The sequence below is a fragment of the Mastomys coucha genome, unplaced genomic scaffold (assembly GCF_008632895.1).
Source record: "Mastomys coucha isolate ucsf_1 unplaced genomic scaffold, UCSF_Mcou_1 pScaffold13, whole genome shotgun sequence".
NCBI lineage: Eukaryota > Metazoa > Chordata > Mammalia > Rodentia > Muridae > Mastomys > Mastomys coucha.
In genome coordinates, this window is record NW_022196895.1 from 58829764 (window position 1) to 58853457 (window position 23694).

At 43.2% G+C, this 23694-nt stretch overlaps 1 protein-coding gene across 9 annotated transcripts in view; it reads right to left on the bottom strand.

Moving 5' to 3' along the window:
- Window positions 1–2570: 2570 nt before the first annotated feature.
- Window positions 2571–23694, bottom strand: part of Piezo2 (piezo type mechanosensitive ion channel component 2) — a 388432-nt gene continuing 367308 nt past the window's right edge. For 8 of the 9 annotated variants that reach the window (XM_031365853.1, XM_031365850.1, XM_031365855.1 and 5 more), the window contains 14 exons: window positions 22448–22630; window positions 19966–20218; window positions 18607–18739; window positions 17360–17507; window positions 17042–17256; window positions 16337–16495; window positions 14332–14479; window positions 13003–13191; window positions 12478–12570; window positions 11122–11294; window positions 9487–9615; window positions 7845–7924; window positions 4732–4915; window positions 2571–4120 (listed from right to left, as the gene is read on the bottom strand). In XM_031365853.1, the coding sequence (XP_031221713.1) occupies window positions 3868–4120; window positions 4732–4915; window positions 7845–7924; window positions 9487–9615; window positions 11122–11294; window positions 12478–12570; window positions 13003–13191; window positions 14332–14479; window positions 16337–16495; window positions 17042–17256; window positions 17360–17507; window positions 18607–18739; window positions 19966–20218; window positions 22448–22630 (2340 nt within the window). In that variant the 3' untranslated portion in view covers window positions 2571–3867. Of the gene's footprint in view, window positions 4121–4731; window positions 4916–7844; window positions 7925–9486; window positions 9616–11121; window positions 11295–12477; window positions 12571–13002; window positions 13192–14331; window positions 14480–16336; window positions 16496–17041; window positions 17257–17359; window positions 17508–18606; window positions 18740–19965; window positions 20219–22447; window positions 22631–23694 lie in introns of those variants that run through there. The other variant, XM_031365858.1, reaches the window with a different exon arrangement.

Consider the following 23694-nt stretch of genomic DNA (forward strand, 5'->3'; position numbering starts at 1 on the left):
ATAAGGCTAATTTAATTTCTCTCCTTTTCTGAACACATTCACATCTCAGAAGGAACCTGAGTGGGAGGTGGTATTTGCTTTGGGAATGGGGGTGATTTAACTGGTGGTCTCTGCATTCTTTCCCTGGGGGTGGGGGGACACCCAGTAATCCTTATAATGTCTTCTTGGTTTGAAATATGAAGCTTTCTTTAACTACCCTTCCTTTTATCTACGTGGTGGCTAATCTTGGTTGTAGCCTTGATTGGATTAGGAATCAACTACAAGGCAAGTTATGAGAACATGTGTGATAATTGTTTGTGATTAGGGTGCTTGAAATAGAAGACCCACTTTAAATGTGGGTGGCATCTTCCGGTGGCAACCCAGATACAAGGAGCTCTGCATTAAAGCTTGGCGTTTAACCTACTGCTTTCAAGTCTTCACTTTTCCAGTCAACTACATTACTGCTGCCACTGTTGCTGTATGCTTTAGCTGATCTCAGAATTCATCTTCTTCAGGCTGACATGGCTTTCCAGAGATCCTCCAGGCTTTGAGCCCCAGGCTGGGACTGCCAGCATATCTATACTTATAGACTGAGAAGCTACGGGGTTCTCAGACTGTCCAGTGTGAAATAGCCATTGTTGGACTCTCCAGACAGTACTGGGTAAGGTAACCTAACAACTACCCCTTTAATATATATTCATCCTGTTATTCTGTTTCTCTAGGAAACACTCATCTGTGAAAATCTTTGCTTTGTACAAGTCTTTACCAAAACAATACATATATATGAATACTGGCATGTCATTCTAGTCGAGGGAAGCCAACTATAGTGACAAAGAGACTAGAGAACAATTTTAATCCACATCAGCACCCAGGCAGGTGTAGACCACACATCTCTTTTGGAGCATACAATAGAATAACTCCCAGGAAGGCATTTGATAAATGGGGAACTCTCACATGTGGTATTGTGATCAAGCACTACCATGCACCTCTGTATCTCTTGGTCGACTATGATTTCATCTATCTATTCTACACAAAAGAAGGGCTGTTTGGGAACAGCCTGGCAAGATGGGCCCATTGCTGCAGTAGTGGCATTAATCTTATGGGGATCACCAACCACTTTCTGATTGGATTTGAGGACAAGATGGAACTTGTACCTGGTACTATTTGTTAACTGGGGCCAAAAAAAAACATGACAATGACAGACTGTCTTAGTCAGGGTTTCTATTCCTGCACAACATCATGACCAAGAAACAAGTTGGGGAGGAAAGGGTTTATTTGGCTTACTTCCATATTGCTGATCATCACCAAAGGAAGTCAGGACTGGAACTCAAGCAGGTCAGGAAGCAGGAGCTGATGCAGAGGCCATGGAGGGATGTTCTTTATTGGCTTGCTTCTCCTGGCTTGCTCAGCCTGCTCTCTTATAAAGCCCAAGACCTCCAGCCCAGGAATGGCACCACCCATAAGGGGCCCTACCCCCTTGATCACTAATTGAGAAAACGCCCCACAGCTGGACCTCATGGAGGCACTTCCCCAGCTGAAGCTCCCTTCTCTGATAACTCCAGCCTGTGTCAAGTTGACACACAAAACTAGCCAGTACACAGACCCTAGGGGAAAACTCAAAACTTTTCCTCTGATAAATGGACAGCTATTAAACTGCCCCCCTAAGTTCTTGATCTTAATACCCACAAATTATTGCATCTCTCAACCTCCATCAATGGAGATTCTCTTTGCATTTAGATGAAGATGAATTTGGAGATCCAGTATTGGGAGAGGTCCTCATATTCTACCACTAAGCCACAATTTTTAAGCTTTTTAACTTGCAGTTTAGTCAAAGTATCATCACCAAGTTGCTCAAGACAGCTCTGAATTCACTCTGAACTGGAATATAGTCTTTTTCTGTTGGGTACCAGGGTTAAAGACTGTATCTAGAAGACTCATGGACAGTTTGAGGGCATACAGCCTGACACCGAAGCTTAGTCATTCCCTACACCCCATCTTTTCTGAAAAGGCTATATCCCAAATGATGACAGAACTACCCCTGTGAAAGAAGAGAAGGAAGAGATGCCATAGACAGTTAGCAGATATCTGGCTGAGCCACCCAGGCAACAACCTTTAGGGGCCAGGAGGGTTTTATGCATTCCCATTAGTAGCTGAAGGCAAGGGGCTTGGCATGTCTGCAGGCCAGCTACTAGGTTTGTAATAAGTGACCCACTTACAGGACTGTTGCAAATTCTAGTTGCCTGGTGTCATCAGAGTTCTATTATTACTAAGTGACTTGATTTTATGACTGCTGTGATTGACTGTAGCAGTTTATGTTGTCAGGCTGAAGTACATTGAGAACAATTGTATACTACTCAATTCTCCAGAAGATGCTATTAAGAAGTTTCCATAGCAACTGCCACTGGCCTCCCGGTTGTGAATTGCTTTGACCCTCGCTGCTATTGTCCCTCCACAGCACCTATTAACAAAGGAAATGGACAAGTGCTTTCTTATTTTGATTCTTAGTATGCTATAATCAAAAGCAACCACTTTACCTCCTCCATGCAGAGGACCAATAGATGAATGAATGCATAAACAGAGAACTCTTCAGATGACTTTGCAAGATGTGCTTTATTTTAAGTCAGTCCTGAACCCAGAGTACACAGGAGTGGTTTTTTTTTTTTTTTTTTGACATAGTCTAGCCCATTCAATGGTTCTTCTCAGAAACGGTATTTTTTAATATTGAATGAAAAGTACATTTCAATCATAAATTTTCATGCTACAATGCTATTTCATGAAGAGGTTGTGTTCCCAATGATAATAATTTAAGAAAAAGGCCATCATTACTTTATTTCCCTAAGCTCAATATACATATTTCTTTCAGAATTATGAACTTAAAAAACCCGTCTTAGATGTAAAAATGTGAATCGGAATATGTAAACTCTTTGATATGCCTGAAAAACAGCAAGGAAAATGTCACACACTGGAAAAACCACTGCCTTAAATCATGGAAATAGGAGGAAGCATGAGGGGATAGGGAGAGTTAGGAAGGGGCAATGGGGAGAGGCAGAGAGAGCCCTGTGGCCTCAGTCACTGGAGTTACAAAGCCGAGGTGTTCCCATCAGGCTGAGCTGACCACTGCTGTCCTCTGTCTCTGGGCGACCGGAGCCATCCGAAGCAGAATGGTCACCGCTACCTGGGGGTGGTTACCACCCGACCTCGCAAGCAGGAGTCCATGTATTTGCTTTACTGAGTGTTTTTTTTCCTGAGAAGTCACTGGTGTTCAATAGAAAGATTTCTTACCAGTCTTCAGTTGAGCTAAGGCAGTGGGAGTATCACTAATGTTATCTTTTTGCTTAGAATGAGGCTTGTCCTTCCAGCCACATCTTCTGGGTCTGGGGTCCCCTCGTTCCTCTTGAAACTCAGGCAGTGCTGCTGCCTCCTATTGCTGCTGCACATCTAGAGTGTGCTGAGGGCTCACGGGGTCTCTGCTCAGCAGTTTCCCCAGCGGTAAGAAGAGCTGTGTGCTGCACGTTGGCCATGACGTCAGGAAAGGTGAGGTTCCCTAGAGAGTTTAGACACAGGCGCCTTTCTCCAAGGGAAGGGACCCTACATGAACCTTTCACATAACCAATAAGAATGCAAGACACTCTTGACTGGAGAAAAAAAAAAAAAGAAACTCTAAAGCAATGAGCCCTGATTTCAGAGAAATGGGAGTACGAAGAACTTCAACAGTGCCTTCTTGTGTGAAGTGGCTTGTCCAAACAAGAAAACCAACTTCTTTCGGCCACCTGTCCGAAGAGAAATGGTTGCCACCTGACTAGAAATGCTTAGCTCTTAGAGTATTGTGCTTTTCTTTAAAAAAAAAATTCAAATGTTAGCTCTATTTGCAGTCCAGGTCTTAAGGGATCAGTTTGTTTTTTCTCTAGTCCACTTGATCATGGTTTCTGGTGACCTGTACAAGAATATCAACTTGGCATAGAGGTCTTCCTCCAGTTCCAGTTCCCCTGTCTCCCGCACGAGGAATATATCTGTGCACAACTTCAAGATTCTGTCCACATTTGGAAGCTCTTCAAACATGATGGAGTGAGAGATCCCACTGAAGAACTCACGTACGAATTTCCCAATTACAAGGACAACGGATGCGTACAATCCCATGATACTGAAAGAGACGGCAAGGAGAAAACGGTGAAGATGGTTAGAAAGACACGTCTACGCTTTGACAAAATCCAACCTATTGGGTAGAAAAACAATTGCACATGCTCCTTTCAAAGTAGCTCTTTTCCCTCTGAAAATCCTGTCTTGAGGTCTACTTTATATAATGAAATGCTGGTTGGGATTTTTTTATGTGGTTGATTATGAAAAATGTACTTGTATCTTAAGGGTGATTGTAGACTAGATTGGATTGGATTGTGGTATTTAAGCACCAGAAGGTGAAGTGGTCTGGATTGGTTCAAAACTGTAGTGTCTGTTTGATCTGTTTGCTCATGGCCTGAAAGCAACATAAGCGAAACAGTGGTACCACTACAGAGAACTGTATGAAACCATGCCATAACAGGACAGCAAAGGACATGTCTTCCAGAGCTATGTGAGTCTCACTAGGCAGTCTGATATCTTTGGATCTCTTAGCCCTGTGTTTTAAAATGAAAGGCCATGACTCTGTGACTTTTAATAGTGTAGAAATACAACTCAACTCCCGGGAGGGAAAAGGCAGCTACTCCAACTTCATAGCATTCAGATAATAGAATTGTTAATTGTTACATGACTCCTTACCCATAGCCAGCCAAGAAGCCCAGACTTGGGGGGCTGACTTTGTCATTGAAGACCACCAGCTCCAAGGCTTGTGACCCCTGGTTGAATATCCTACTTCCAGTCAGGTTGAGAACCCACCACTCACTATTGGACTTTGTGACATTGTCTCGGAACAAAATGATGGTGATATTCATGAAATTATTTTCTGGAAGGGAAGGAAGACAAAAATGAAGGCAGCATGAGGGTCTCAGGATTTGATGCACATCACAGGTTCCCAGATGGCAAAACCCAGTCGACATGTAATATACAATTCCAGAATGAGAAAGGCACAGGGACATGGCAAAGGTAAGTGGGGAGGAAGTGGGCCCTAGGAATGCTCGGATGAGAGTTCTGTCACTGTTGCACATGTGTAAAATAGCCAAACCACAGAGAGTGATAGAGGGCCCACCATCTAAGAGGCTGAGCTAATCTTTCCAGAGACAGGAGTATATACCCAGATCTGAAACACCCACCTTTGGTGCAACTGATCCACTTATATTGCCAGCACTTCCAAAGTATCTCATTAGGAGGAAGGCACTAACTATACCAGGTGGTGAGGGTTTCTAGAATGACATGTAATAGTGTTCCTTATTTTAATAGGAAAAGACTGGGTATACAATTATGTCCATGTGGCAACTTGCACAGGGCCAGGATTGTCAAGGTCTATCCCTTTGGAGAGAGTCACTTTGATGGTGGAATCTATAACTGCTTAAAGAAGAAATAGCAAGCCAGGCAGTGGTGGCGCACGCCTCTAATCCCAGCACTTGGGAGGCAGAGGCAGGCAGGTTTCTGAGTTTGAGGCCAGCCTGGTCTACAGAATGAGTTCCAGGAAAGCCAGGGCTATACAGAGAAACTCTGTCTTGAAAAACCAAAAATAAATAAATAAATAAATAAATAAATAAATAAATAAATAAAAAATAAAAGAAAGAAAGAAAAGAATTAGCAAGAGCCAAATTTTGCTGGCTCTAGTATGTGGCAGGGGGTGTGGGATATTCATTTTAGGAAGGGCTGATAGCAAGAATTTCTTCAAAGCTATAACACCCATAGTTTTGGTCAGTGGTTATTCTTTTTAGAGCATAAAGAAAAAGATAAAGGAGGAACAAGAAGAAGGATAAATAGAAGCTTGGTGTTCCATAGAGTAGATTTTCCTAAGATTTCTTCCTTGTATCTGCAGAGACAAATGTGCATACTCTAAGTGAGGGAAGTGGGTCATCAATATTTCATGGTAGGAGTTTTGATTTTAGGACTCTAGAACAGTAACTGTTGGATGGAGGAATATGTGGATGGGTAACTGAATAACTGTTGGATAGAGAAACACACAAATGGGTAGATGGATGGGTGTATGCATGATGGATGTATAGGTGAGTAGGTAGATGGATGACGGATGGATGTGTGGGTGAATGGATGGTGCATGGGTAGATGGCTGAATGTGTGTGTATAGGTAAGTGTATGGCTTGCTCTCTGGGTGTGTGGGTAAACAGATGAAGGATGGATGAGTGGGTGAATGGATGAATAGGTAGGTGGGTGAATGGATGGATGAGTGAATGGATGGATAGTAAGATGATGTATGAAAAGATGGTTTAATGGATAAAGGTGGACAAAGAAATATGAATGGCAGAAAATTAGTAATGACAAAATCTTTGTTAAGTAAGAATATGACTAACTGAGGACTTTCTTGAGTAGCAATAACTAGGGTACTCAAGACCAGAGTAAGATCACAAGCAAGATCATCCTGCCCTGGGTCCAGAGAGTTTTAGGTTTGGCTCTAGTTCTACGGGGGTATGTATTCCAGTGTGTTACCCACATCTCAAGTACCAGTCTCTTCAGATGTAAACTGGAGTTAACCATCAGCTAATGCTACAACATGCCTATAGTGACATCACTGAGTGGAAGGGATGAAAGAAGCTATAAAGGGAGAAGGGAGTTCCATGATAGTGTAGGCTGGAAGACAGAGGGCTGGGAGTGAGTGCATGGAGAGAGAGACTGGCCTTGGAAAAGGAGAGAGGACATAGTTTTCTTTGAACCTGCAACAGTAGCAAGGAGGAGCCTGAAAACTTACATAGTCACTTGAGAAGGATCCATTCCTTTTCTCAGGCTAAACACTTACAACCACTTCTGTGTTAAAGGGAGATACAAAATTTCCCCATGCACTTTTGAGTTACTCACAAAAGTATGCTCATTTCGTGTTGATGAGGAATTGTTGATGCGGAGATGGCCTTGCCTTCAACCTCATGACTCACAATGGCCATCTCTATGTAAGATCTTAACTGCTCACTAGCTGAATGTGAGCATCCAGTACCCACCATGGTACCTGGTGCCTAGTGCAGAGTGCTTCATCCAGATGGGTGAATGAACACATACTGGATACCTACATTGTACTTCACCATCATGAAAAGGACCAGTGACTTCAGGAAATGAAGTCAAACAATTCTTTCTAAGTAAAATACAGTCATTCAGTGACAGGATATGGACTGATACAAAGTTGTCATTGTGCTAACATCATAGCCACATAAACCCAGATGCAACCTGTTGGCTAGTAACCAGGTTCAGTGGAGTATAGTGCTATACATAAGTGTTTTACAAGTATGTAGTCTATGACTGACAGGAGTACCATGGAGCATATGTCTGTCACCCAATGCAACAGCTTCCCTCCATCAGTCTTATTCCAGAAAAGTTTTATGACTAAAACTCATTATTGTACTCATTATTTAGTCCTATGACTAAAACTCATTATTATGTACTGACCCTGGGGCTCAATCAAGCATGCCTCATGCAGTTTTTATTGTTTTAAGTGGGAGAAACCATCACATTTATCAAGGTGTGAGGCACTTCTCCATAAGCAATCTGGTTTCTCAGAAAACCAAGTAAACAAAGCCCAAAACATGGGTATGGATCAGTCAGGACCTTTGCTCAATGAGGAGAAGATGACAGAGAATATGGCTTCCAGGTATGTCAATGATTCTTCTTGGCTATGGCTCGCATAATACATGGTGAGCTATAACTAGAAGGCAGTTTGATAAGTATTCAAAATACAGACTTGTAAAGGTGAATAAAAGCAAGATTTGCACAGCTCTGAAGTGGTTTCTCAGCCTTACCAGACAGAAGCTGTTTTATAGGTTTTGAGTTTGAATCACTGGGTGCCTTCACATAGTATGGGTAGATCTTCTCTATCGTCCTGCACATTGAGAAAATAAAGACATGAATGTAAGTCATCTCCACACCTAAAGTTGATGTGTTTGTTGCTCTTTTGACTTTATAACAAAAGAGGATAAAGTCCTCATACAACAATATATTGGATACTCATCTCAATTAATGAGACTTTATTATAACCACAGTTCACCAAAACTGAGATTCCATGCATTCTATCCAGACATACATGGAATCCAATACATGTTGCTGGCAAGTAGTTGCTGGTCTTTCTTACGTGTGTGACCTGTTACTGAAAGAAGGACTTTTTTTTTTTTTTTCTGGCTAGGATATTTTAGCAGTTGTCTTTAGTGGTGAATTCTTTTCTTTCTACATTTTTTTTTTTAATTTCAAAAATGCCTATGGTAAAGAAGATTGCATGGCTGATCGTGTAAAGATTGAGTGTGAGAAAGAACCCTACGTTTTGTTTGTCTCCTAGGAGTTGCTTCACTGCATGTTCTCATCTGGAATACTGTGGAGCATTGGTGATCTTTAAGAGCTCCTGAACATCAGGGGCTCATGAAGCCAAGGAGCTAAGTATTCAGGTGACTATCTAATGACCTTCATGGGTGACACTTCAGCAAGGGGCCATGTCAGCCTGGAGTACAAAGCAGGGGAAGCTCCCGGTGGTCATGTGGAAAGGTCTGTCAGTTTTGGATCTCTGTCATCTTCCCTCTGCTGGTTCTTATTTAGCTCATGTTCCCCGCCCCCATTCCCCCCCCCAATTGTCTGTTGCCCCTTGTCTTCCTACTTGTCTTCCCCAGAACCCTATTAAGTCAATTTGACATTCAGCCACCCTGAGACAAGAGTTGTAGGAGGAAGGGGTCCGTCCTTGGCCTTTGGTGATTAGACTCAGATAGGACCTCAGAGATATGAGGTCCGTCAGGGCTCGATAAGCTGGGAGACAGAGGCAGTGAAGGGCAGGCGTCAACATGGGTGGCAATCTATGAAGCAATCTCTAACTTGTTTTCCTTTTTTTGAAAGTCACTGGGTGCCTAGATCTGGTGGTAGGCATGATGACAGAAAACTTGGATCATTTAAGCGAAGTCTTTGTCCCACCTTTGGGCAGGAAATGTAGCAACACTGCCTCATGTTATGATGGACAGGTAGATCTAGGGGGACTTGAGGAGTTTCTACACTTCTAGACACATGGGGATCAGCCCAGTGGTTACCCAGTGGATGGAGAATGGGGCCCATGGACTGAGAGAGAGAGGAAGCTGCTTTGCAGTGAGCACTGGTCATTGAGAGTGCCTTGTGCTAGGAGGAGGGCAGGACATTATTTTACCATGGATGGAGTGCCCCCTGGAGCCAGCCTGACACTAACTGTCATTAACAACATACGATTAGCAGAACTGCTGGGAAAGTAGAGAAAGGGTTCTGGGACGGGGACTGACATGAACTGCCTTTATTCTAGCAAAATGAGGAGCCTGTCAATTAAGGCTCACTTGCATTCTCAAGGAAGCTGGATTGCTCTAGGAGTCACTACAGAGACATTTTGTGTTGGGCTTGGAATTCTGATGAAAGCTATATGGACAGGGCACCACAACTTACACTGGTGTGTTTGAACTTTCCGTGTCATTGCCAGCTATCATTTTAGCTATGCTATTCCGTGTTGCATTCGCAAGAGGAAAAGAAAGCTTATCCGTTGCTATTTCTGCTTTGGCACCCAAAGTCATGTTTCTGTGAAGGAAGGAATGAGGGGAAAAAAAAGCTTAATGTTAGTGATTGCTTTGGTAGTCTGGAAGAGAGATTCATAGACACTGGTCTCACTTTTGCATCTCACCAACTTGTCAGTGGGGCCAGATTTTTCCACCCCAACCTTCCTGGCCACCCTACCCACATCTCCACCCTCTTAGCAGCCAAAGTAATAAGACCGAGGGAGACCACAACCCCATAAGACAGAATAGAGGGATCAGAGTTTGCTGGCCAAGCAGCAGGTGTTAGGAAGTTAGACACCAGTGATGTTAGTCTCTATGGTGACCAGCAAAGCCAGTGTTTAAAAAAGTGTCTAATCAGAAGTTATTTTTCTTGTTGTTGTTATGTATTGGTGGCTCTTCAGAGCAAAGGATAGAAGCCAAGTTTGTAGCCACTGGTACAAATTGGAATTGAGGGATTGGAAACATTAAGGAGAAAATAAGGTTACAGAAAGCATTCTGAATGACCTCTTGGAAATAGCATTTTCCAATTTTCTTGTTGAGTTCATTTTAGATTGTAAGATTTCCTCTGAACTTGTCATGGTTCCTTCATTTTTTTTCCTGAGACAGGTTTTCTCTGTATAGCCCTGGCTGTCCTGGGACTCACTCTGTAGACCAGGCTGGTCTCGAACTCAGAAATCCACCTGCCTCTGCCTCCCAAGTGGTGGGATTAAAGGCGTGAGCCACCACCACTGGTTCCTTCATTTTTTGCTAGTTTTTTTTAATGCAAGGTTTCACTCAGCAGTCCAGAACTAGCTGTGATGGGTTGCTCGGGCTGCCCTCCAACTCAAGGGGATTCTCCTGCCTCCCCCTTCTGATTGTGGTTCTTAAGACAAACAAAGGAAACTGAGTAATCCTGTTCTGTTGTGCTAAGGTCCCCAAATGCACATGCCTTAAAGCACTGGGTGAAATTTCTGGATGCAAAACCTTTAGTAAGACATATTTAGTTTATCCAAACAAAACCAAAATCAGGAGATATGCTCAGGCTTGGCTCTGGTGGGGGGGGGGGGGAACCTCATCCCGGTCTCTTGTTTCTGGAACTCAAATCTCACACCCACAGAACAGATCTCCAGTGGAGGAGGGATGGGGGTGAGGCCTTTAAACACTGTGGTCTTCTGTTACTCAGATTAAACTTTTGTGGAGCTCTCAGGATATGGCACTGTTTATTTTCTAAACCATTCTTTCCATTTGCTACTTTTCTGTCTTGCTAACAAGTTTCATTCATTGCTGACCCCTTCTTAAAAAAAAAAAAAACCCACAAAGAAACACCCCCCTCCAAAAAAATCCCCAAAACAATTAAAAGAAGAACTAAGACACTTTTAGTCTGGTCATTGGTTCCTAGAAAAGCCATATTTCGTAAACAAAATGTGAATTTTAGCATCAAAGGAAAGCAGCTGAGCATCTAGATCGTGTCAAACTGAGATTCTGGTTTCACCCCCAGCCTGAGGTAAGGGAAGGGAATGGGAAGGATGCATGGAAATACAGTAACTACCTCTGGATACTCCATGAAAAAACAACAGAGAAGCAACTATTGGGGTCGGTGAGCTCCTGTATCATTTTCTGCTTACTGGGAGGGCTGATGGTCCACAAAGAATTCGAGTTCCCTTCCAGTTCTGCTACTGTTATGTCTTCCCTTTCATAATTCTCCAGAAATTGCATAGCGCCCTGGATGCACACAAATACACACAGGTAAGTGGAATCTATTCCCCATGTTCATAAAGGAAGCAATTCTTCTGTCTTTTAGCTGATTTTACCAAGAGGCCTCCCTAGGAATAAATGGATACATGGTACCCAAGGTGTTGGGTTCCCAAGGCAGCTCCTGTCACATGTCCAACAGGTATTCAACCACTCTTATCAATCAAAAAAGGAGACCCTCATCATTCACACTGTATTTCCCCATTGCCAAAGAAACCATGAACTAAGAGAAGCATGAGAAGCATGGCTTCTCATTCACTCAGGCATGGACCACTGTTGGATATTTTAGGCAGATCTGATTACTTGATCTGTTTCCATAAATCATTTGTGAAACTGCCTTTATGATGAAAAACCATGCCATTATATTATTGCAATGCAAACCACAGAGAAATGAAGAACATCAGGTACAATCCTACCACCAGATACCATTGTGGTATCTTATGTGCTCATGGACCCATTTCTTTTGGATTAACATTTTGAAATATAATAGTCAGATTTGTTTTTTAAACTCTTTGTTTTACTTGAGAACTTGTCATATAACTCATAAGATCCTTAAAGGCATTCTATTACAAGAGAAATTGCTTGGGAAATCTTTACTTCAGATAGCAAAGTGTGAAACATAAATGTGGTCAGAAGTGCGGGCCTTTGTTTTCAGGATGGCTGCTGGCACCAGTGCCAATCAGATCCATGCAATATATTTGGCATCATTTCCTTCACCAATCAGGTTTTTTTGTTTTGTTTTGTTTTGTTTTGTAACACTCAGATCTCTTCAGTTTCTAACATCAGAACCAACATGCTCTTAAGCAAGTACCCATCTAGTGCTTTTCCATATTTTGAATTAATTTCTTAATTCAAAGTTCCCAGAACAGGTAGGCCAATCAAAGATCGAGACCACTGCAGTTTAAAAACTGTATGCATTTGTTTAAATGAGAAAAACCATGCTGAACCTTCATTAACATTAATTAAACTTGTGTTTGCTTAATCCCTTATGCTTTCTAATATTCTCAAAGTAGCTGGTGGTCAGCCAGGGGGGCATGTGTAGCTGACGGTCTGCTCACCACCAGGAGGCACAAGTCAAGCCATCTGGCCACTTGACAACCAGCAAGAGAGCCTCCATGGTGGTCTTCAGAGAGTTTGGCATACATTTACTTACACTGTTGTGGAGGAAAGACTTTTCGAATTCCTTATACTTTGCATGATCCATAACTTTCAGTTGGCTTTGCTGGGCACTCATGGTGAAGATGGGCTGGAGAACAAAGTCACAGGGGCACAGTCAGCATTACTCAGCACTTCCTCGCATTAGGGCTAAAATAAACACATTTACATAGTTATGTACTACTGATGCCCCCGAAGGCAGTTAGCCTCAGAGATCTCCTTTTTGCACTGATTAGTTCTGTGCTCATCGTAACCAAGGGGCCACTATTACTGTGGTTGCTGTCACTCTTTGCCGTGCTGGAGATCATGTCCAGGCCTCTCCGTAGCCTCAGCAAATGGAACTACCCTGTCTCCAAGTTCCTACACTTTCCTTCTCATAACACAGATCTGCTGATTGATCGGTGAGCATTCAGATAAAAGCTCTGGTTTTGAGAACCACCGTTACACATCCCAGTTGGGGCTCTCGTGCATCAATAAATACTGCCTTAGGAAAGGTTCTAGAACACGGAAGAAGCCAGATTACCTGATAGCCTCCCAAGGTAATTGTGACTGACACATCCAGGGGTTGGTTGATAACCCCTGCGACAGATTTGATCAAAGACATGAAGAGTAGAGGAAACCAGACGATACAGATGAGAAGGACAATGATCATTCCTCCCATGCCGTACTTCACAGCTTTCTTCTTCTTCTGGCCCCTGGGCTGAGGGTACCTCTGAAACACAAGGATTTAGGAAGACTTAGCAGGTGTCTGAGAGAAGGTGAAGGAGGAAGGCTCAGGTAAGGGTGAGTGGTTCCCTCACAGCATTGGAGACCTCAGACTTAGCCCCGATTCCTCTTTGCTTGTTCTGACAAGGGGCAGAAACCTTATCCCAGCCAGCTGGGTGTCAAGCTGCACTAAAGCTCAAGAGAGCTCTTGCACCTCCTTGAGTCCCAGGAGGTGCCCTGTGGCAAAGCATCTATTTAAAGTGTGCCATCTTTAAAGCGTCTCTCTCTTACTTTCTTCTGAGTATATTTCTTGCTCCTAGCGCTTGTGCTTAAACCTGTATTAAAATACCTCTAAGAGAAATCTCCAGCCCAACTTCATGGCAAAGTCCTGACATTCTTTTTAGCGTCAAAGCCACAAATTCTGGTGCAGCCCAAGCTGAAGTCTCTAAAAGTTTAGAGCAATTCTTTAGTGGCAGTGTGGAGTGTGTCTCTGTCTCTTTGGCACTGACAAGCTCCTCCAATTCCATACACCTCATAAACAAATGTGACTCCTGACTAAAGGTAGAGCTCTGGCCAGGGGGAGCTGAGGATGTGCATTATAGGAGCCTCTTCCAAAGAGACCTCTCTGACATAAGACAGGAAGACATTTCCCATTCTTTGACTAATGTTGGTTGTATGTTTCTGTTGCCATATATATGTGTGTGTGTGTGTGTGTGTGTGTATACACACACATATATACACACACACACAAATATAATGTATACACCATATACATCATATATGAATGCACCATATGCACCAATATGTCAGATATTATGGTTCCACACAATGAACTTTTAGACTATCCAATAAAGCTGATCTATATTTAAACTGATTAGTCACCTAATAGAATAACATTTTCTCTAACAGAGAGTTTAAAGTTCCCATACCAACATCTGGATGCTGTGGCCCAACCACAGCAGAAACGACTTTAAAACCTCCAACCCCAGAGGGTTGGAAATCAATGTTGTATTTATGGCTCACGGCAGGTTTTGTCCCCTGCCTCCATCCATGTGGCCACAAACCACAGAGCATCCACATTAATCTTGTAAAATACCCGTGCTCAAGAGCAGCCGGCAGGAAAAAGGCGCTTTCATCTGCTCTTTACCTTCTCTGACTCTCGCCAGCACTTCAAGATGAAAATGTGCGCGTAGATGTCCTCCACACAGATCCAGCTGGAGAGGCTCAAGGTTGTATCTGTCCACACCCAATCCATCACAGCCCGAAGCTCAGTCAGAAACGGGACCAGGCGGAACCTGCCGGGAACCACATTTGGTCAGACAGACATTTGGAGGATGGCCCCGTTGTATACCTCACCTCAGGAGGTCACGCGACAATTTGTGTAAAGCCCCCTAAGTTAGGAAAAACTCTCAAGGTGATCCTCATAGTAAAATACAACTGGGAAGACAACTGCTCCACATTATACATTGAGTATATGGATTGATAGCTTTCATTCCTGTTTTCTCTGATGGTGTAAGTCACTGAGATTTCATAGTAAAAGAATGTTGAAGTTGATTCTGTTTCTTTCACATGTGTTTGTACTAAAGAATCATTTGGGCCAAGGTTATTTGGGTTACTATGGCTTTGTTGATGGACGAGTCAGCAAAGAGTGTACACTTGATAAAGACGTGAGCAAACGGGGGAAGGCAGAAGGACCAGGCGGTATCGCTGGAGCCAGAGAGAGAGGACTTACAATCAGTGGCTTGTTGAGTTATCAAGTCTAACTGCTTCTGCCTAAGTCTCTTGTCTTTGAGTTGAACTGAAGAATGGGCTAGCCTAAACTCCAGAAGGCTCTGAGGACTATTCCACAATCTTTGAATGTAGAGGTTTTCTCCCAGGCTGGGAAACTGGGCATATTCTAAGATCCCCACAACAGTTTTGTTATAATGCAGAACCCTCTTCCCTGGGCTATTTCAGCTCTGCAGATTAAATAGGAAGCAAATACCTGGGGAAAATATCAAGTCCAGGCCCAGGGTAGAACATGGGATTGATTACAATATCTGAATGGGCCCAACCTTTCTTCTGAACTATCACCAGGTCTCAGGGTTAGCGCCATACTAGCTCTGCCTACAGCTACCTTACCTCTTAAACATCTGTAACTTTTGGAGGAATACAAGGGTATACTACCATGGAAATCATCATATGGAAGAAGTAATGTAGCTTGTTTGATGCGCTAACCACCAGAAACAGGTACATGGTGCCACTTAGGGTTCTTCATGGATGAGCTCCTCGAACACAAAGAACTCCAGATATATTCTGGAATGGCTTGGAATCCAGTCATTCTGTTTTACTATGTCCAGAAATATATGCATACTTAAGGATTATATATGTTTGCTTCACTTCCCATCATATTGCTTGAGAAATCCACACTTGCATATAATGTGTTTTTATCTAATTCGCCTCTCATTTCCTCCCCTATAATTCCTCCTCTGTCTCATCATATCTTTCCCATCCAATTCCATGGGTTGTTTTATTTTTAAACCCTGGGAGCCTACTTAGTGCAGTCTTTATGAGTGTGTGTTTAAGACCATCTATTTAAGCATGGGTAGCCTCCCAGGGCCCACACTCTTGAAGAAAACTGAGTCTCCGTCTCCTAGCCTTCATCAATTGCCAACAGCAATTCGGTGGGTCTTTGTGACCTGTGCTCTTGCTCCAAGCTGAGACATTGTCGGAACCGATCTGGTGCAGGTCTTGTACATTCCGTCATTACGACTGCTGTGAGTTCATTGTCACAACTGCCTTGGTGTGTCCAGAAAATACTGTTTTGTTGTAGATACCCACTGCCTCTGGCTTTTAGAATCTCTGCCATACTCTTCTTTGGTGATCCCCAAGCTTTGGGAGGAGGGGTATTTGTACTTTTTAATCCCCAAACATTACCATGGTAACTAGGCAACTTACTAACGTGAAAATTAACCAAGTCTGGGTCATTCTAGGGCAACATCCTGGCAGGTGCTCAGCGACTACACGCGGAAAGGTGATTAAAGCGAGCGATTGAGTGTTGAGGACATTGTAAGAGCTTTAGGATGCTGTACACCCCTGCTTCCTTGTGGATGACGCATGGAGCTTTCCCATTGCTCCCCCTCCCCTGTGGACAGGCCAGACAGGGTCCTCACCCTTGAAACAAGAAGAGGTTGACATAATTGTAGCTCTTGGTGAGGAAGTTTCCGAGCACACGTGTTGGGTAGCCACAGCGGATTTGATAGGCAGACAAGCCAAAGTACACACACTTCACAAAGTACCAAAGCTGAGCCACCAGGTTCTGGCTGAATTTCCTAAAAGGCAAAATTATAGAAGGTAAAGAAATGGGATTCTTTTCTCGTACAGAAGGCAACAGTTCAAAACTGAAGACAAATAAATATACCCTCTACCCCCTAGGATAATTCTAAAGAATTCTCTATAGTGGATCACTCTCAAATTGAAAATATAACAAAAAAGAAAAAAAAAGTCTTAATTCTGTGACTGGAGCCTCCTCTGTGCCTTATTATCATTAAGTTGCTAAGACTGTGTTCACATTAAACTCTTGTTAACTGAATTCATCAATAAACATTTTCATACAGCATATGGGATACAGGTGCTGTAGTCCAAATGAAAGTATACTTTTCAAGAAATTACAGTTTAACTTAAAATGACCCACAGTTTGGAATATACAGCAGAAACCATTCTGAGACACCTTTTTGTATCAGGAAAAATTCATCAGCTGTCTTGTGTATCAAATTGGGCTTATTTCTACTCTAGATTTGAACTAAACCTCACTAAAATCCTTGCCTTTTATTGTGCTGCTGGCCTGGCCTGTTGGATGTTTGTGGGGGAGACCTTACCTCTCCGTCACACTGGGCAAGATGAAGAACATCCAGAAGTGAATCCCAAACACGAGAATGACCTGGAAGATGACCTTGCCAAGCACAGTCTTCCTGAGGTAGAGTGCACGGTCCACCACCATGGTCCCAAACTGAATGAGAACCATGACCAGGAATGGCCCAGGGACCTGGTCTTCTGACAGAGAAGAGGTGATGTCTGCAGCTGCCGAGTGTTTCTGGGGACAACAGAACAGGCTAAGCACGAGTGGAAGTTCCCAAAGATGGAAACCTGTTCCTTTTAAAGCTAGTGGAGGAGTGGAGACACTTGCTCCAACCTACCCCAAAGGCCCAGAAGCCGAAGACGATGATGATGAAGTCCACAGTGTCGGCCAGGAACATCAGCACATACACATCAGTCACAGCACTGTAGTCTGGGTGGATGAGGTCATAGAAGAATTGTCGAATGGGTACATAGATCTGTAGAGTCCTGCAAGACAAACCCACTTGTCTCAGAAGGGTCAGAGGGAAAAATGACTGATAGCGCTTTCAGTCTACTTCTCCTGCTCCTCTCTACCAAACTCCCACCTTCCTCTAATGCTAAGGCAGAGTTCCCTGGAAACAGTCCTGCTCAAGGAATACAAGATGAGCTTATTGCCAAAGCAAGGATGACCTGCGGAACACCGTAATTCTTCCCTTGAAGCATCACAGAATGTCCAAGAGCACTAAGAGCCAGGTTCTGGTATTTGGCCATCTGGGTCCAGCTAGTCACGACATGGGAGCCTGTGCTGCAGAACTCTGTGTCTTGCAATCTTGTCTTGCATAAGATTGGGGGTGAGACTGTGATTGAGGGACAGAGTCTGAGGAGGATAAAGTGAGGGAGCCCTTGAGTGTACTGAGACTTGAAGGGCCAAATCTGAGCACAGTTAAACATCATATGTCTCCTGTGTCTTCTGGCTTGAGGTCTTATGCCCTTTAGTATATCTCTCTGCTGTCCTTAGCTTTTGTTTCCTTTCTCTGCCATTACCACTGGGACCTGGTGTCTCTGGCTTGTCCTTCAGGCCTGCACCTTATCTTCACTGTAATTTGGGTTCTACCTTCAAATCAAAGCCCAATTAAATGCTGCAGGACCTCCAAGTCTGAGCCTACCTATATCTATTCAGGGCTGGCCCTTGCTTGGTTCACATTACAGTCCCAAACATGTGCCTTTCACCATGCTGGTGCTTGGGCGTCAACCCTTTGAATCACCAACAAGTGGAGGGACCTGGGAAGTAGGCTAGAGACCAACTATATAAGCACTGAACAAGCAGCCTGGCTCCATGCCACCAAGCCTCCCTCTCAGGAGGAAAAGAGGTATCATGGTTCCCATCCATGTGAACCTCATTCTTCTCTACATTCAGGAGCAATACCAAAAACTTATAAAAAACGAACCCTTGACTTATGCACTTATTAACACATGGCTTCTAAAACAATAGAACCTTGGGTCACTTTATCTGGGTTCTTTACCTCTGGGTTTACCGAAAGCCACTGATACCAGTTCCCCAGCCCCAGACCAAGTGAACGGCCCGATCCTATTTCTACTCACTCACTTCTTTATGGTAAATGCCTTTGCTTTGATTAAATGCTCTTGAAGCTTTTCCATGTAAAGTTCTCTTTTGCTTTTCTGTTTAAGGCTCAAAACGCTGCTTCCTTTCTGGCTACTGTTCCGGGTGCTTGTGCTGCCTAGAAAGAGCAGGAAAAGGAGAGAAATCACAGGCTGAAGGGTGAATAGTCGATCTGCCACCAGAAATCAGGTCAGGTGTAGGGTTGGCTTTCTCCTGCAACAGAGGACGTAAGGCACAGATGGTTCTTAGAGTGTCTGCTGAGTGTTTAGGGGTCTGACATTCTATGCTGTCATGAGGCTGGAATAGATCTGTGGGTTCACACACAGTGGGTCTTCTTTGCATGCTTCTGAAGCCTTTATTCAAGAAGAAACTCATGGAAGGATACTTTTCCTCCATCTCAGTAATGTTCTAGGACTCAGCTCTTCCAGATGGGGGTGCGAGACTCAGACGTATTTTCATATCCTACATTTCTACATCTGTAAAACCAGTATGAGCTGCATTTCCCATATCTGACTCAGAGAACTCCTCAGATCGATAAGTAGGTCATGAAGACAAATGCATGAGTCCTGAGAAGCATCAGTTATGAGCCCCATGACTACAAAGGTCCAACTACTTCTTAATAGCAACTGCATGGATAGCTTCCTCTCTGATCTCACTCAATGTCGAGTAAGAAATGAATGACCAGTTTAGGAAATAACTACACAATTTTGTTAAAAGCCTCCAACTGAAGGTGATCCTGGTGGCACAGGCTTGTAATCTTAGCGAGGCTGAAGTTGGAGGATTTAAAAGTTCAAGGCTCACCTATACTATATAGTGAGTTCAAACCCAGCCTGTGAAATGAAGGGAGACATACCTTAGAATAAAAACTAGTAAAATCAAAAGGGGCAGATAGAGCCCAGTGGTAGATAGAGCACGTGCCTAGTATATAATAGGAGAAAGATCCTGGGCTCAGAACTCACCCTCCCCCAAAAATCCATTGGCAAAATCTAAATCCGTTTTCAAATTCTGTTATGATATATAGCACACCCAGCAGAGATTTTAAAGATGATGGATAAATTATCATGTGCCTTTACATTATCACACACTAGGTTATGCATTGGCTGGTTTTCTCTAGGGATCTGAAATCCTGGTCCCTGGCTGGACTCACACATATTGAACAATGACGCTACACACAGATGAAACAGGATCTGAACTTGGGTCTGTCATACTCCAGAGCATATTTCTTCCATGTCACATCTTCTCTTGATAGCACTGAACCACTCCCCTCACCCCCCAGAAGCAGAAGCACCAGATAAATGAGACGATGTGGGGCTCATTTCAGCTCAATGGCCATGCAACACATACCTCTTTTGGACCTATTTGAAGAGAAGCTGGACCGTGGGGAGATCTGAGAACTGCTGCAGGAGCGTTTTCTCCTGATGGCTGCTGGCTGCTCTGGAAAGGTCACATGGACAGACTCTACAGAGGCAGCCAGGTTGATGGACTTCAGTGACTCTTCAGAGCCTCTTCTGCCCTGATCAAGGGACAGCTCGTCATCAGATCCTTCCTTGTCTGTGTTACTGTCAACGATGTCATCCTCGTCCCATAGGCCGTGACACTGAGAAGAAGAGAAGAGGATAGCTAAGGCTAGCTAGCATCTTGGGTGGGCCACCTGGCTCTCTTTCTTACAGGATCCATGCCAACATTCAATCCCTTGAAGTGGGAAAGCCAAGGGACATATGTCTAAGGAAGCTTGTATAGACCCGTGAGTGTCCTAGGAGAGTGGAGACGGTTGCAGGTGAAAAGAGTTTGTATGATTAACTAAGCCAAGGCAGGTAAAGTGAGGCAGATAGAGGAAGAATGAAACAATAACCTCTCAATTTGTTAGAACCTTCTAGAACACATCTGAATGCTCACTGCTAGCACTAGCCTTGACCCACTTACTATGCACAAATGAACGCAACCTTAGCTCCTCACGTTACAAGGGTCTCCACTTTGTAGGATGCCTCTGTTCTATTCCTAGCCCCCAGAGAAGGGTGAGTCTTGGCTTACTCAACACCGAGAACAAGACTGCAAATATTTACTCAGAATTGGTTGGCCAGATGTAAGGCAAAGATTCTGTCCACTGACTTATGCTGTAAGGAAATGGGATGAAGAGCTGTTGAAGGGGGAAAGAGTGTACAGACCAGGAGGCTGAGAACCCACTGATCTTGCTAGAGTGAGACCCCATTTGGATCACACATGATCTATGTGGTTCCCGCCTTAGATGGTCTGTGTTTTATATTTATTTCTCAAAGCTTGGTCTGCTCTTGGCCTGTGAGTTATAGCTTATCACACTATCATTGAGGAAGCTGATGCAGGAGGATCACAAGTTTGATAACAGCCTGGGCTACTCACTGAGTCCTGTGCCAGGTTTGGATGTAGAGCAAGGTTGAGTACACATTAAAAACCAAAAGCAAACAAATATATAAAAAATATATATAAAATATACACATACATACATATATATATACACATATATGTGTATGTGAACAATGCTCCAAATTTATTCCAAAGACATGATTTGATTAGATGAATTATATCTTTGAAATACTTTGGAAAAGGAAGCAAGGTGGAAATAGGAAAAATCAGGACTCTGACAAAAGGCACAGTGGCCTGGGAATGTAAGCTGTGTAGTGATTTGTACATAGTTATAGTAGATTGGCCAGCTTCTGTTTATAGTTTTTCTGTTTACAATGTGTACATGAGAAGAAAAACATCCGATTGACTATTGAAACAGGCAGCAGGTGGGATTAAACACAGAGACCTGCAGTTAGACATGAGTGAGAGGGACCTTGAAAGACAAGCTCTAAACAAGATGACTCCGCCAAATCCCTCCCTCCAGAGCTCAGGAAACTCCATAGAAGAGGAGGAAGAGGGAGTGGGGAGACAGAAGAGATGGAAGACATCAGGAGAACAAGAGCCTCTAGAACAACTGAGTAAAGCTCCTTCGCACTCAGAGACTGAAGCAGCAATCACAGGGCTGTAGAGGTCTGCACCAGGTCCTCTACACATCTATTGTATGTAGCTTTCAGTTTAGGACCTTTACAGGACCCCTAAATGTAGAACATGTGGGTCTCTGACTCTTGTGCCTTCTCGAGACTCTCGTTTCTCTGTTGGCTTGTCTTGCCTGACTTCAATACAATGGTTTTCATTTTATCTTATTATATTTGTTGGTATGTTTTGGTTTTATGTGTTAGAAACCTGTTCTTTCCTAATGCACAGAAAGGGAATGGATGCAGAGAAGAGAGTAGGTGGGAAGGAACTGGGAGGAGTAGAGGGCGGAAAAACTGTATTCAGATTGTATTGTATGAGAAGAATCTATGTGTAATAAAAGGGGAAATATGTATGTCTATATACATACATATGATATACACACATATATATTTATAATATATATGTGCATCTGTGTGTGTACACAATAAAAAGGGTAAAAGAGACTGTGTCGGGGATGCATTGCCTGGAGGTCTTCTTCCAGGCTTTGACAGCAATAGCTTTCTCAATGGTAAGATTATGTAGGCACATTAGTCCTGGGCCTGACCTGAGATAACCTCTTTCCAACGGCTATAGCTTCATGATGAAACTTGGTAAAGACTTGGTAAAGCCAAGATTGCTAGAAGACGGCTGAAGGTTACGATGGAGTAGAGAGACAAGGTGTCTCTGAGTGTTCTTTTCTGCTTTGACTTGAGCTAGTGTGGAGATGACACCGCCTCTCCTTCAAGCAATGCTCTGTGATGTCCAGGGTCTTCAGTGCTGCTGCAAACTGAACTTATCAACATGGGGGCAATGAACTGTTAGTGCTAGGTACCTTCAGAATGGAGCGATGGAAGAACAGCGCCAGCAGCTGGATGAGGTCGTAAAGAACATAGCCCTCCTTCTTCTCCACCCCTATGATGTTTGGTGGAAAGTAGGGCCTGTCCTTGTATAATTCCAAGTCCTTATTCCAAGGAAAGAAGCCGAACTGGAAGAAATATTTCACTACAATCGCCACCTACATAATGGATAATAGAAAGAAAAGGTCATTCCTTCTAGGAGTAGCAATGCCCAAGAAATAGTGGTGTGAGAATTAAGAAAGCATGTCTGTCTCACAGTTTTGGTGGTAGAAATGCTCACAGATATGTGGAATAATATACTGTTATTATATATGATATTATTATATATGATAATCTTAACACTCCTGGTTTAAAGTGTTGGTCACCTAGTTGCCATCTTCAGAACAAGAGCAACACTGTATTATTAAAAGTGATATCTATTGTGAAGCAAAGCCACTGGGCCACTCGTCATCAACTGAATGACTGGTCATGTTCTGTTTATGAAGAGTCATTTTTAGGTTGACTTAATCATACATTTAACTATCAAGCTATGAAAATAAGGAAGGTAGGACAGATTTGAATAGTGATATATTTTTATATTACATAATGCCTAGATTTGTAAAATTTTCTGAAATACTATGCACTTTTTGGGGAGTTTGTAAGGTTTTGTTAGTTTGTTATGGTATTGAGGGGGATGAAGCCAGCAATGTCATTAAGCAGTTAGACAGTATTCTTCTTTCTTTCTCTCTATTTCCCCCTCCTTCCCTCCCTCCCTTCCTCTCTCCCACTCTCCCCCTCTCTCTTCTTCCTCTCTCTCTCTCTCTCTCTCTCTCTCTCTCTCTCTCTCTCTCTCTTTCTTTCTCTTCTTCTGGGACAGAGTTGTAGCCCCTAAACTCCAAAGAGACTCCAAATTTCTGTTCCTGGTGCTTCTACCTCTCAGAACATCTGGTTACAGATATGGAACACCACACCTGGCTTATATGTTGCTGAGGGTTGAACCCAGAGCTTATGTGTGCTGGGCAACCACTGTTCAAGTCCCAGGAAGGTTTGGTGCATACAGCACTCACTTCCTCCCACTATATCTGCTTCCACATTAGTCTCTGAATCACTGAAAAACAGATTTTTTTCCCCACTTGTTTCATCAGTAGGCAGTATGGTTCTTGTGTTTCTACACACAGTTCAAATGGAACTGTGGCATGCCAGTTGGATCTCCCATTTACTTTACCCTGAGATAGAAGATTTA